Source organism: Molossus molossus, unplaced genomic scaffold (assembly GCF_014108415.1).
Source record: "Molossus molossus isolate mMolMol1 unplaced genomic scaffold, mMolMol1.p scaffold_m16_p_12, whole genome shotgun sequence".
NCBI lineage: Eukaryota > Metazoa > Chordata > Mammalia > Chiroptera > Molossidae > Molossus > Molossus molossus.
In genome coordinates this window covers 101,432,963-101,447,000 of record NW_023425347.1, presented here as the reverse complement: position 1 = coordinate 101,447,000, position 14,038 = coordinate 101,432,963, and the positions used below count along the sequence as shown (strand labels likewise).

At 61.7% G+C, this 14,038-nt stretch overlaps 1 protein-coding gene across 3 annotated transcripts in view; it reads left to right on the top strand.

Annotated features, from left to right (window-relative positions):
- ESPN (espin) overlaps positions 1 to 14,038 on the top strand; it is a 30,118-nt gene that overhangs the window by 5,300 nt on the left and 10,780 nt on the right. For all 3 annotated transcript variants that reach the window (XM_036257510.1, XM_036257512.1, XM_036257511.1), the window contains exons 3-7: positions 7,376 to 7,562; positions 7,679 to 7,861; positions 8,017 to 8,148; positions 10,560 to 10,761; positions 11,696 to 11,967. In XM_036257510.1, the coding sequence (XP_036113403.1) occupies positions 7,376 to 7,562; positions 7,679 to 7,861; positions 8,017 to 8,148; positions 10,560 to 10,761; positions 11,696 to 11,967 (976 nt within the window). The remainder of the gene's footprint in view (positions 1 to 7,375; positions 7,563 to 7,678; positions 7,862 to 8,016; positions 8,149 to 10,559; positions 10,762 to 11,695; positions 11,968 to 14,038) is intronic.

The window sequence follows — 14,038 nt, the reverse complement described above, 5'->3', positions numbered from 1 at the left end:
AGGAGCTGAGGCAGGAGGGGTGGGAGGCCCCAGACTGGGCCCGGAGCCCCTCACCTAGGCCTGGGGAAGGCTCTGGACAGCCTCTCAGCCTCGGGGCCTGGGGCCCTGCCCTGCCAGGCCCCGCTGGGTGCGGCCGTGATTGGGCTGGTGCCTGCTCTGGCCAGATGGCCCGGCCTGGTGAGCGGAGGCCCCCGAGGCCACCATGAATCTCAGGGAGGTGGACAGAGGGCTCGTGCCCTATCCCTGCCCCTGCAAAGCAGTGGTGTGTGTCCTGGCTATAAGGAGGCACTTTTGTGTGGCTGCCAGAGTAGGCTGGCAGGAGGGGCTGGGACGTGGGGGGAGGCGGCCAGTGGAGGAGGTGTGGACCAGTGCCAGCCTAGCTGCCCATTTGGGGTTGGTGACTCCTGCTCCCTAAGCCTGGGGACCCCAGGCCGGGAACTGGGGAGGGGAGAGGCTCGAACTGGCCTCGGCCACAGGGCACAATCTGGGACCCAGGCAGCCCTGCTGGGAGAGGCAGCGCCCCACTCCCGTGAGCCTCCGGCCTGCTGTGAAGCCTGTGAATTATTCAGGAGGGCTCAGCTCTCCCTGGCGGGCGGGTGAGGGAGGAAGGGTTGGTTCCCAGCCCCGTCAGTGGGAAACCTGATCCCACCCAGGGAGGCTGCGGTGGCCTTGGGCCCTGGCAGTGACAAGCTGCCGGAGCAGGAGGGCTCACAGCCTCAGGGGAGGCCAGCTCATTCCAGGCTGTGGTTCGAGGTGTGCGAAGGGACTTGAGACCCCAGGAACTCCCTGCGCCCCCCAACTCCCCACTCCTCCTCCAATCTGTCCCAGTCCATTGGTCGAATTCTCCCAGATACCAAGGCCTTGCCACGGTGACCTCGGGGTCTGCTGTCCTGGGGACCCTCCCTCTGAGCCCTCTGCAGAAAGAGGGCCCCGAAGCTGGAGGCACAGAGGCTGACGGGAGCTGGCTGGGGCCGTTCCAGGCCCTGGGTTGGGACGGTCGTCCCTCCCGGCCAGGCCCTGGGAAGCATGAGGAGCAGGTCACGCTCAGAACTCCTGACCACCCTGCCGGAGGGTCCCGGGGCCCAGGACCACCTCGTGCTCGCTCCCTCCGAGGCTGGAGGAAGGCCCTGGGCTCGCCAGGACCCCTGGCTGCACTTCAAGGCGGAGGAGGATGGGGTAAGCTCTGGGCACTTCCTTCCCCTGAGGCCTCAGGCCCTGCCAAGGGGAAAACCAGTCTACCCAAAGATGCTATCAGCTCCAGCTCCCTGCTAGTGCCTTCTTTGCCCAGGGCACCCCCGCCCCAGGACAGAGATTGGAAGTGCCTGGCCAGGAGTCAGGGTAAACACAGAACGGCTCCTACTGCTGAGTGTCTACCAGCAGCCTGGCACCAAGCAGCCGTCTGAGCCTTGCAGCCTCCCTAGGCAGCGGCGCTACAACCAGCCCATCTTACAGATTGACCCATTGAACTAACGCGCTGGGCCATGTCCGAAACGCCAGGGACACACACCCGTGAACCAAACAGCTGGCCCTGCCTCATGGAGCTGACAGATGGAGAAAGGGTGTCTCAGCCCTGGCCGGTTTGGCTCAGCGGTGAGCGTCGGCCCGCAGACCGAAAGTCCCGGGTTCGGTTCCCGCTAAGGGCACGTGCCTTGGTTGCAGTTTGTCCCCAGCCCCGGTTGGGGTCATGTGGGTGGCAGCCACTTGATGTGTCTCTCTCACATTGATGTTTCTCTCTCTCTGTTCCCCCCTCTCTCCCTCCTGCTCTATCTGAAGATAAATGCAGAAATGTCCTCGGGTGAGGATAAAAAACAAAAGGAAAGGGTGTCTCAGAGAGGTCAGCTGACCTGCTGAGGTCCCACTGGTTCACGTGTGGCCTTGGCCACACCCACCCCCTCTCTGGGTCTGTCTCCCACCCCCGTTCAGGTCCGATCCCTCCGGGCCTCTCATGTTTGCCGGGGATCCCCGTTTCCCTGGGTGCAGAGCTTCATGAAGCCTGGCTGCGTCCACAGCCCAGCTGGGGGGGGTTCAGGCAGCCCTCCAACCCGAGCAGGGAGCCAAGCTGCTCACCCCTTAGGGAGCCCCAGGGACCACGGCTCAGCCCCCCTTAGAAAGCGGGAGGCTCTGCCTGGGCCTGGGTCTGCCCCTCCTCCCGGGGCGTCTGTTTCCGCCATAGGCAGTGAGGGTTCATTCATTCTGTTACACCTCCAGGTCTGCCCTGGGTGTTTGCTGAGGTCACCTGGGCAGCAGGGCCTGGCATGGAGCCTGAGTTGGCACAACTACATTGGGGACCCTGACCTGTGGGAGGCTCTGGGAAAGGAGGGACCTGGTGGAGTAGAGAAAGCCCCCCTCAGTGGGGACAGCCTGGGCCTCCACCAGCAAGTCCTGGTCCGAGCCCGTCAGGTCACAGGAGCCCTGATGGCCCTCCCTGCCGGGCCTTTGGCCTTTTCCCGTCCCGCTCAGCACCTTTCGGACTGGCCACAGTCTCCGGTCCCTGGCAGGGAAGCCACTTCCTTCCCGTGGCCCTGAGGCCCTCCTCTCTCTGGCCCTCGCCCCCACCTCCAGCTGCTCTCCGGCCTTCGCATAGGCTGTTCCTCCACGGGAACCCCTCCCCCAGAGCCCCTCCCTCCTGCAAGTCAGCCCCAGCTCCTCAGTGCGGCCTGCCCTGAGCTCCTTCAACCTCTGACACGCCCCCAATGCACACTCGCTCCCGTCTTCCTGCCTCGTTTTCCCCGGACCTCATTACCGGGCATTACACTGTGTGCCTCCACGGTCTGTCCCCCTGGCTGGGGTCCGGAATCCCAGTTTTGTCCGGCTCGAGGCATGTAAAGTTCAAGAGGCCCGATCAATGCACAGGCCGATGAGTGGGCACAGGTAGGGGGAGGGTGGAGGGTGCAGACTCCAGGTCCAAGCTGGACAGATACAGGCATCGGGTCCAGGTGGCCCTTGAGCCCAGGAAGTAGATGATCTCACCAGGGGGAGAGTGCACCTAGAAAGGAGGCCCTAGCCCTAGCCAGTTTGGCTCAGCGGTTAGAGCGTCGGCCTGCGGTCCAGAGAGACACCGGTTCGGTTCCCGCTAAGGGCACGTACCTCGGTTGTAGTTTGTCCCTGGCCCTGGTTGGTTGTGCCGGTGGCAGCCACTCGATGTGTCCCTTTCACATCAATGTTTCTCTCTCTCTCTTCCTCTCTCTCTCTCCCTCCCACTCTATCTGAACAAAAAATAGAAAAATGTCCTCGGGTGAGGATAAAAAAAAAAAAACGAAAGAAAGGAGGCCCTGGGTGCCCGGCCAGTGTGGCTCAATGATTGAGCATCGACCCCTGCACCAAGAGGTCACGGGTTCGATCCCTGGTCAGGGCACATACCCAGGTTGTGAGTCCAATCCCCAGTGGAGGCCAACAATCGATGTTCTCTCTCATCGATGTTTCTATCTCTCTCTCCCTTGCCTTCCCTCTCTCTCTAAAATCAGTAAAGAAAACAAATTTTTTTTAAAAAAGGAGGCCCTGGGCACCCCATTTGGAGGTCAGCCAGGCGAAGGTGGAGGCCCGGCAAAGGCCGGTGCACCTGGTTCAGGAAGCCAGGAGGAGCAGGTGCGGGGGAGGGGGAGGGGCACCGGTCAGGGCGTGGCCAGTCAGCGGAGGACGGGAGCACCTCCAGGGCCTGTAGCTCGGCCCAGGGGATGGGTGAGGGGACAGATGGCAGGTCAGCCTGTGACCTGCTGCCTTCCCGTGGGACACACCTTTGCAAAGCTTTCTCACAAGAGGCACAGAGGCCAAATGATCATCGCGCCCATTTGCCCTGTGCGGGCACTGAGCTCGGGAGGGTAAAGAACTCACGGGGCCCTGTGCAGTGAGCTGCAGTCGGGTGAGCGGAGGCCAGGGCAAAGGGCAGGGGCTGGGAGCAGAGTGCTTCCCTCTAGGTGTCACTGTGGCTGGATCAGGGTGGGGTCCAGAGGTCCCCTGGGACCCCGCCCCTTCCTCTAGGCAGTGACTCCTGCTTGGTGAAGCCCGGACACCCCAGGCTAACAGTGCCCCCCACAGAGGCACGGGGAGAAGGGACCCTAAAATACCCATGGTACCAGCACGTGCTGAGGGCTCTCTGAGTACATCTCATGGTTGAACACCGCCTCCACTTCACGGTGGCTTTGAAAAGCCAAGTGCACAAGAGGCCAGATCTTGGCGCAGCGTGGAGGGGCCTGCCAGGTCCTTCTTACACCCCGGTCCTTCTCTGCCTCCCTCTCACTGAGAGACCTTATCCTCAGTTTCCCCATCTGGAAGAGGGGGACAATGCTAACGCCTACTTCATGAGGTCATTTTACAAGGACAAGATGAGCGAATGTGCATCGTGTTGTTGTAACCCAGGAGAGTCATCCTCACTCAGACACCAAGTAATTTTGAATATTAGGAGCTTTATTACCTGCGCAGGGACTGCAGCCAACCTACACAGAGGAGAACTGCAGCCCCGAGCTCAGGGGGAGGGTTGCTTACATAGGGCAGGGGTTACTCAAGAGTTTAGCAGAGCAAGCAAGCTACGTGTACAGAAGCAGATATCAGCAGTTAGTAGCTGTACTCGTTGTTTATTTTATATTTCTTAACATTTATTAGACCCCAGTCTTGAATGCCTCATTGTCCCGTCTGGCATCTCCTGATTAGTTAAGCTCATGGTCATGGCTGATGCATACCTTCCTCTTCAAGAATTTTTGCAAAAACAACTCGGGTTCAAGGAACCCAGGAAAGGTTCCTTCTTCTAGCGGATGGAGAATTACTGGGTTATAACAGTGCTCATCACAGAGCTGGGAACGGAGTTGTCACTGCCGCTGCTACCAAGTCCTCTGCCATCTGAACCCATTCGCGTGCTTTTGTACGCTCATCCAGTTTTCTAACACGGGGGCACCCGTCCTTCTGGCCTCCGTGTTGAGGCAGAAGATGGTAACAAGGCGAGGACCCCCCTTTTCCACCCGGGCCCAGCAGCGTGTCTACCCTGTGTCCCAGGGTCTCCCAGGCTGGAGCTGTGACCCCAGAAAGGGGATCATGAGTACAGAGGCTGAAATACCAATAGTGATGGTGATGAGCTCAAGCATTTACTGGGCACTTACTCTGTACCAGCCGAGAGTGCCAGCCAGTGGCCAGGCAGGATGCTATGGGCACGACCACCCCTCCTGCCTGGGTCCTGCTCTGTGCCAGCTTCTCAGACCTTCTCAGGCTGCCTGGCACCCCTGGGTCACGGGTACCTGCCACGCAGGGGTTGCTAGGAGGGCAGGGCCCTGGCAGCTCTGGTGCCCCCAGCTGTGCATGTGGCCCCAGAAAGAGTCCAGTGGGCCCTGGGTGGTGGCCCCCTCCAGCCTTCGATCCCAGGACCCCAGCACTCTCTGTGCCTTGGTTACGGGGTGAATAATTCAGGCCACTGAGTGTCGGTCATGAAATATTAAACGGCTGTTACTGACGCACCAGCATGTGAATGGGTGTGTGGGGGCAACGCTGGCACTGGGGCGTGGAGGCCAGTGGCCTGGAGCCAACGTGTTCCCGAGGAGAGGCATGGGTCCCTGTCTGCTGTGCGTGCCGTTGTCAGCAGCACCTGGTGGGCACCACTCTACCCTGACACTGGTGGGGTAACGGAGGGCAGCCAGCCCGGGTCCCTACTCCTCCCCGTGTGTGAAGCACCGGGCTCAGCACCAGCCCCAGCCAATGGCAGCCTGTGTCTAGGGAGGGGCAGCGCACACCAGGAGGAAGGAGAGAGCAGGAACTGGGTGCACCGTAAGAGGCCTGGGGTCAGGGGTCAGGGAAGTGGACAGAGGCCAAGGTCTTAGGGACAGGGAGAAGTCAGCTGGGAGGTTGGTGGGGGAGTGAGAGGAAGGGGCCAAGTCATGTTGGGGCTGACAAGAGGGTGAGTAGCAGATGGAAGAGGAGGGCAGCTTGGTGCCTGTGTTGATGCACGGCGTCTGGCACTGGAGGAGGGAGGGAGGAAGGGCGTGGATGGAGGGGGTGGAGCATGTGATTGACGCAGCGGAGAGATGAGTGAAGTTGAAGGAAGAATCGCACTTCCTGGGGAGCAGAAGCTCATGCAGCCCAGGTTAGAACCAGCGGGGCGATTGGTGAGCAGCTCCAGGTTCTGGGCCTAGATTGTGGCTCCACCTAGTGCCCAACTCTGGTAACTGCACCTTGGGTGGCCAGTACCCACTCAGAAAAACACAGTACCCCCCCCCCCTCCAGCTTCCCTGTTCCCCAGCAACACTCCACTTCATGGGGCTAGTTCCGTTCCCCAGTTAGGACTCTTCTGTGGGAGCTGGGGGACAGGGATGAGGGGCAGTGACAGGTGCCAGCCAGGCCCCAGGCAAGCCCCAAGTGCATTCCATCTCTCCGTTCTCTGTGTGCCTGCCGTGCACCTGGTGCTGCAGTATGTGCACTCACATGCCACTAGCCAGCTGTGTGATCTTGGGCATGTCACAGCCTCTGAGTCCCAACTGCCCCTCTGCAGATGGGAACGACAGTAGGACCCGAGTTAGGGCGTTCAAGGAGAACCTGCCCCTGCTATAGCAGAGCGCAGGAAGCGCTCAGTGGATGGTGGCCACCGATAGGGTTGCCAGATTAACAACCAGGCCATCCAGGTGAATTTACACTTCAGACGAACAACAAATCAGGTTTTAGTCTAAGCATACCTTATACACTATTTGGAATATACTTCTATTTTAGAAATGATCTGTTGCTTATCTGATATTCAGATTTAACTGGGCATTCTGTGTTTATCTGGGAACCCTACCACTCTGTCCTCTGAGAACTCAACCTTCTGGGGGAGGCAGGGGCCAAAATCAGTTACGTTCAACCAGGCATGACAGGTGGTCCATGGAGTGGGCCCAGGGCAGTATGGGGCACAGAGGTAAGAAAGGTCTGCCCTGCCTGGGAAAATCAGGGCAGGCCTCTCAGAGGAGGGTTTTGTACCGAGTCTTAAAGAGCGAGGAGGAGGGAAGGGCATTCTGGACAGGATGGGGACATGGTCAAAGGTAGAGAGAGCAGACAGCAGGTATGGGGACGTACAGTGACGGTGGGTCAGTGTGGCTGAAAAGGTAGGGAGCGGCCAAGTCGCCATGTCCTGTAGACCCTGGTGAAAAGGTGAGCTGTTTACTGAGGGCAGGGAGGAGCTCAGTCAGAGGAGCATTATAGGAAGGAAGCTGCTGGGGGTGGGGGGACAAGCCAGAGGGGCTCCCTGAGGGAGGCTGGCACAGGCCTGAGTCCAGCGGGAGTCAGGAACAGTGGGGCCTAGTGACTAGGCCCTCTGCCACCCACCCTGCCAGTCCTCCAGGGCTCCCCGCAAGGTAACGAGGGTCCAAAGAAGGCTTTGGCGGGGCAGGTGATGAGAGTCTCTGTGGGTGCTTCCTGTTTGCAGGGGAGTGAAGGCCCAAACCAACAACGGTGCCACGCCCCTGTACCTGGCGTGCCAGGAGGGCCACCTGGAGGTGATGCAGTACCTGGTGCAGGAGTGCGGCGCGGACCCGCACACGAGCGCCCACGACGGCATGACCCCGCTGCACGCTGCGGCACAGATGGGCCACAGCCCGATCATCGTGTGGCTGGTGAGCTCGGGGGCGGGGCGGAGGCCGGGAGGGGCGGGGCCTGCACAGGGCGGGGGCGGGGCCAGGAGGGGCCTGGCGCCCAGCCCGCCCCTCTTTCCCCGCCCCCTCCCGCCCAGGTGAGCTTCACCGACGTGAGCCTGTCGGAGAAGGACAAGGACGGCGCCACGGCCATGCACTTTGCCGCGAGCCGCGGCCACGCCAAAGTGCTCAGCTGGCTCCTGCTGCACGGCGGCGAGATCTCGGCCGACCTGTGGGGCGGGACCCCGCTGCACGACGCCGCGGAGAACGGCGAGCTGGAGGTGGGCGGGGCCGGGGGCGGGGAGGGGCCGGGGGCGGGGCCTTAGGCGGGAGGACGGGAGGACCGGAGCCCTCTGCGGGCCGCGCGCTCTCAGCACAGCCCGCCCGGCACTGGGGTCCGGGCTAGCAGCGGGGACCCCCCTGCGTGCCCCTGCAGTGCTGCCAGATCCTGGTAGTGAACGGCGCGGAGCTGGACGTCCGCGACCGCGATGGATACACGCCCGCGGACCTCTCAGACTACAATGGCCACAGCCACTGCACCCGCTACCTGCGCACAGTGGAGAACCTGGTACGGCCTGGGCACTGCTCCCCGTTACCTCATCCCTAGCCCCACCCTCAGGTCCTCTAGAGGTAGGTTTTGTTACCGCTGTTGCCACCGAAGAAGCTGAGGTGCAGGGGTGTGAAGAAGAAGGGCCCTAGGCCATTACCCCACATGCCTTTTCAACCCAGACCACTGACCATTGAGGACTCAGGGTGGGGACAAAAAGGTCAGGAGAAGGAGGACCAGGGTCATCCTGAGAAGAAGGGGGGACAAGCACAAGACGTACCAGTGGGGACAGTTCCGTTGATCCAGCTGGCCACAGCCCACAGGTATAGCCCTCACCACCCTCTGAGGAAGGTAGTGTTAGTGTCCCCATTTCTGGGTAAACCGAGTCTCAGGGAGATCCAAGGCCACACAGCTGGTAAATGCTGGAGCCCAGTGGCCTGGCCTAGGGCCACCTCTCTTGACCACTAAACTACATGTTCACTTTTTGGAGCTAGAAACCTGTGTTACTCTTTTTAAATGACTTTCTTATGGTTACACAGTCGTGAAGTCACCCACTGGGACTTGAGTGTGGATGGCTTCAGGTCCAGGGCTCTGCGTCAGCTGAGACGAGAGGGACAAGAGGGAGGAAAGGGGTAGGCCTCACAGCTGCCATCAGAAGGACACTGACCAACTCCGAGGGGCAGCCGGGCCACGAAAGGAGCTGCAAAATGAGGCCTGGAGGAGAGAAGGGGGGTGGTCCCTTGCCTGGGGCGCTGTCTGTCCTGTGAGCACATGGGGGCACCCTGGTTCTGGGGACTCCAGAGCACAGCAGGGCTCCAGGGGCAGAGAGTGAACTGCACCTGAGGAGGAATTCTCTCCAGAAAGGGCCACCCGGAGGGAGAGCTGGGTCAGCATACAGTGAGCTCCCCGTCACCAGGGCATACAAGCAGCGATAAACACTGCGAAGGGCCTTTCTGCACCAGAGGTGAACCCCTGCCAGCTGAGAGTATGCGATTCTGTCTCAGGGGGCAGGGGGGCAGAGCCCCACACCCCCTCCTGACAGCAGCTGGGACCATAAGCAACAAGCACCTACCCTTGAAATCTGCCCCGGCAGGTGCCCTGCCTCCTGCTGTATGATGTGGTCTCAGCCAGTCTTCACAGCGAATGAATACTAAGAGTTGATAAGTGCAGCCTTTGCTGGCCATCAGGCCCCGGTACTTCACTAACTTTCAAAACCACTGTTACCACCTAACGGGGCAGGCGGTACTGGAATCCCATTTACAAAGGAAGGAACTCAGCTGCAGACAAGAGAAGGTACTTGCGCAAGGTCAGGTAGCTAGTGAGAAGAGGAGGTAAAATTTGAAGTCAGCATCCCAGGCAGAGCCCGTGTCCCTAACCTCTGGTATCCGAGGGGGCAGGCCTGGCACCCCGGTGCCCACTGCTATAGGCCAAGAAAGAGCGTCTTCAGCTGCCCGTCCCTGGATCCCAGCTCCTGTGGTTCCCCTTGGTCCTGGGGCAGGCAGCAAGGCTGTCCCCGTGAAGTGTGTGGGGTGCGGGGGCCCTGGCCCCCTCACTCGGGTAAGCCTGGTGGCGACAGTGACAGATCGCAGCCACAGAGGATGCTGGCCCAGAAAAGGCAAAGAGTCCCGCAGAGCCCCTAATTACAGGCCAATGAGCTGTTACCTGGTGCCGGGCCTGCCGCCCACTCCCGGGGGGCCTGTGACACTTCTCAGGCGGGGAGGGGCAGGCTTGGGCAGCGCGCAGGCTGCCGGCAGCAGAGCCAGTATGGGCAACGTAAGCAGGGCCCCCACCCCAGCCCACCCCATGCCAGGAGGGTCGGGCCCTGGGCTGGGGCACCGACAGTGGTGGGGATGGCTGGCTTGGAAGCCTCAGTTCAGCTGGGCCACCCCAGGCCCCACTCTCCCCAAGGGCCCTGTCAGGATGCAGGGACTGGGCTGGTGCTGGGATTCGCCTCAGCAGATCAGGAGGGACAGAGTTCGCTGGCTAGGTAATGGGGGACCGGTCCTTCCTGCAGGCTGGGGGGCCTGCACCCCTCCCCTGCCCCAGCTGCTGCAGCGTTCTCACCAGCTGCAGAGCCCAAGCCCCTCCTCAAAGACACTGGGGCCCAGGGCCTCTGCCCATTGATGAAGAAGGCTGCTGCCAGGTGGTTCTCCCCTTGGGGTCTAGCCCGGAGCCCCCTCTTCCATTGGTCTCTCAACCCTTCTGAGCAGGGAGGGACCAGGAGCAGGAGTTTCTCAGAAACCCACGGTCCTGCTGCCTAGGGGGCTGGGCTGGAATCTTAGCCTGTAAGACCCACCTGTGAGGGGACGAGAGCCCAGAAAGGGCAGTGGCTTAGCAGAGGTCACACAGCAAGGGCATGCCTGAGCAGGACTCTGGCCCAGAGTGTGCTGATCTTTGGGGCTAGTTGTCCTCACGGCCCCCCTCCTGCTCAGAGCTTGGAGCACCGCGTGCTGTCCCGGGATCCATCTGCCGAGCTGGAGACCAAGCAGCCTGACTCGGGCATGTCCTCGCCCAACACCACCATGTCAGTCCAGCCACTGAACTTCGACCTCAGCTCGCCCACCAGCACCCTCTCCAACTACGACTCCTGCTCCTCCAACCAGTCCAGTGTCAAGGGCCAGCGTCCCCCACGCGGTGAGTGGGCCAGATGGGAAGAGGGAGGAGGGACAGCAGACCGGAGCCAGACCACTGCTAATGCTGGAGGCTCTGCAGGTCACCAGGAGAGGGTGCTGTTCTGGTGGGAATAGGTAACACTCATGCTTGTGTGTCCCCGTCACAACATACATGTATATCCACACATACTCTCCCCCTGACAAAACCACATGCACCCACACATGATACAGCATCCTTACTTACACATGTGCAAAGTGTTCCCCAGATCTTACATACTCAAGAGTGCACACTCATACATGTGTACACACAATATGCAGATACAAATGCACAATCACACATACAGAGCTGTGCAGATATATGCACATGTCTACACTACACCCAGGCACACAACTCTCCACTGTATGTCCTGGCTGTGCTCACACACACACACCCATATCCACAGACTAATACACTCACATTCATAAATACAGAGAAGCCTGTGTACTCACAAACATACAAAATGCACTAATGCTCAAGCAGAAGCCAGACATGGGTGCACACACACTGAGCATGCCCTTAGCATGGGTATCTGTCCACTTGTGGTACCTGCTTCATGCCACCAGGTGGTGGCCTGCGGAGATGGCAGGGCACCCTGCAAAGACAGGGTGTAGCCATCCAAATTCCTGCCACCTGCCCTGCCAGATCTGCCATGTAAAGCGGCCCCTCCGCCCTCCGGGGTGGCTCTGCTCTGCAGGCACACCCTGGAGCCCCAAGCCGCCTGGTGCCTCCGCTCCAAACTGGAGCCTATGGTCTCTCCCCAAGAGCTGCAGGGCCAGGCTGAGGGTGGGGCCATTCTGGGCCGCACCCCTGAGTCTGCCTCACCCCTTGGCAAGTTGTTCATGAGCAGTGGAGGGTCTCAGCTGTGGGGGACAGCCTCCCTGCAACCTGGCAAACCCAGCCACCCCTTCCTCCCCAGGGCCTCCCAGAACCAGAGCTGCAGACATACAGAGCTACATGGACATGCTGAGCCCGGAGGTGAACCGGGCCCGGGACAAGATGGAGAAAAACACACCACCACCGCCACCACCCAGCTTCCCTCCACCACCCCCACCTCCAGACACCCAGCTGCCCCCTCCCCCACCGGGCTACCCAGCTCCCAAGCCCCCCGCAGGGCTGCAAGCAGCTGACATCTACATGCAGACCAAGAGCAAACTCCGCCATGTGGAGACCCTGGCCCGCAGGAAGGAGGTAGTGAGCTTTCACCCACCTGCCTGCCTCCCAGCACCAGACCTGGGCTGATGGGGGGCAGTGGAGGCCAAGGACTGCCCGGCTCATGGGCACAGGGCGGGGGTCCCTGGGCCGATGGCCTCTTCAAGAGCCCACATTCCTGGCCAGACCCGTGAGGGCTCAGGGCTGGGCACTGGAGACAGGGAGATGGGTAAAACAAAGCCACTGCCTTCTGGGGGTCCGGGGGGCAGAGAAGGGGTTAGGAACATATACCTAGATAGTTGAACCTCTCGAGGGGCTGGCTCCTTGCCGCGCCTTGCACAGACTGGCAGGATAGTCATGAGGTTGGAGAGAATATGTGCAAACTGCCTCTCCACAGACCTACACATGCCTGCGGCTCAGGCAGAGAATGGCTCCCCAGGTGGGTGCCCTTCAGGACGAGCGAGAGGTGGGGCTGTGCAGGGGAAGGCAGGAGGAGGGGAGGCAAGGACAGAGCAGTAGCAGGACTTGGCTCTCGGTCAGGGCTGAGGCGGGGGTCAAGCGGAGGCTGACTCCAGTTTGGGGCTTGAGGTCCAGGCCTGACATGAGACTCCTGGGGGAGAAGGGGAGGAGTCCAGTGTGGGCGCATTGAGCGGCAGGGCCTCTGGGATCCCCACTGAGGCCCTGGAGTGGGGCTGGGGGACAGAGGGCTGGTCTGCACAGCTCTTAGAGTCCTGGGCAGGGAGGCCCAGAGGGGGCCCTGGGGTAGTGACCAAGGGGACAGAGCAAAGTTGTTCTGAGAGGTGGAGGGTGCAGTCTGAGCCCTCAGGTGGTTGAGTGTGGGGTGGAGGCCCCTGGGGGTCCTGTGCGAGCCCTGACCTTGTAGTTCTCTCTCAAGCCCAAGGCAAGCCACCCCAGGGCCAAGCTAAGAAACCACTTCACACAGGTGACCCAGGTCACAAAGCCCCTGGGTGGATGAGTGGAGGGACACAGCCTGCCCAGTGACTCCACCCGCCTGCTTTCATGCCACCTCAGACCAAGCGCTCAGCCTGGTTCCCCTTTCATCTCCAGAAGGTGGGGCTGAGGACTTTCCCGACCAGGCTGTGGGCCCTGCCCAAAGCCACAAGCCAGGTGGCTGGCCTATGCTCCCTCCCGTCCCCTGAGTCAGAGCGCCAGGACTTCGGGTCCCTGTTCCCGTCCGTGGTGTGTGCGTGCCAGGCCTCAGGCTCCAGGCAGCTCCACAAAGGGCCCTTTGTGTGCCGGCAGCGCCCCCGGCCCCTGGCCTGGTTGCCTGGCCGCCGCGAGAGCAGGGTCGCGGTCGGTGCCTGCGCCTCGGGGCTGCAGGGGGCGCGAGGGGGCGGGCTGGCCCAGAAAACAAATCCTGCGGTATCCCGTTTCCTGCAACGTGAGCCGGGTCAGGTGGGGCGTGGAGGGTCGGGGCCACGGCAGGGACGACCAGGCTGGGAGGTGGGGCAGGGGACAGCCCCCGCCCGTTGACTCGGCCTTTGGCCCCACTGCCTCCGGTCCTCTCTGAGCCGGGCTTAGCGGGGGGCAGCTGCAATGGGGCGGGCATTTAGCTGTCACCCGAGCTGCCTTACCGCCCCTGAAACCCGAGGCTTGGGCGAGAGTGTCGGTGTCGCTTACGCGGATGGCGATGGTTTCCAGATGCGGCAAGGGAAGGGCGGGGGCGTGACCCGGAACCCAGGGGGGCCACATGGGGAAGGGGGTTCACGGCCCGCGGTGGGGCCGGCGTGTTCTGTCTGGGAGGATGGAGGAATGGAGCGGAGGGAGGAAGGCCCCGCTGCTCAGCAGCACCTAGCGGAGGGAGAGAGGCGCAGGGGCGGGGCCACATCTGGCCGGCGGGGCAGGCGTGGTGCAGCAGCCAGGTGTGGAGGAGCCGGGGCGCCCCCGTAGCATGCCCCACCGCCCAGGATTGGAGGGCCTGGGTGATGTCAGGCCGACCGAGCTCCTAGGCGCTCCGAGGCGCAGGCGGACACGGGCTGGGCTGTAACCTGAGAGGAAGGATCAGGTAGCGCAGGTGTCGGGTCCTGCCGCCCCCGCCGCCAGGTGCACAGCGGGGGCCAGCGGCACAGACGCAGGTAGGAGCAGTCGC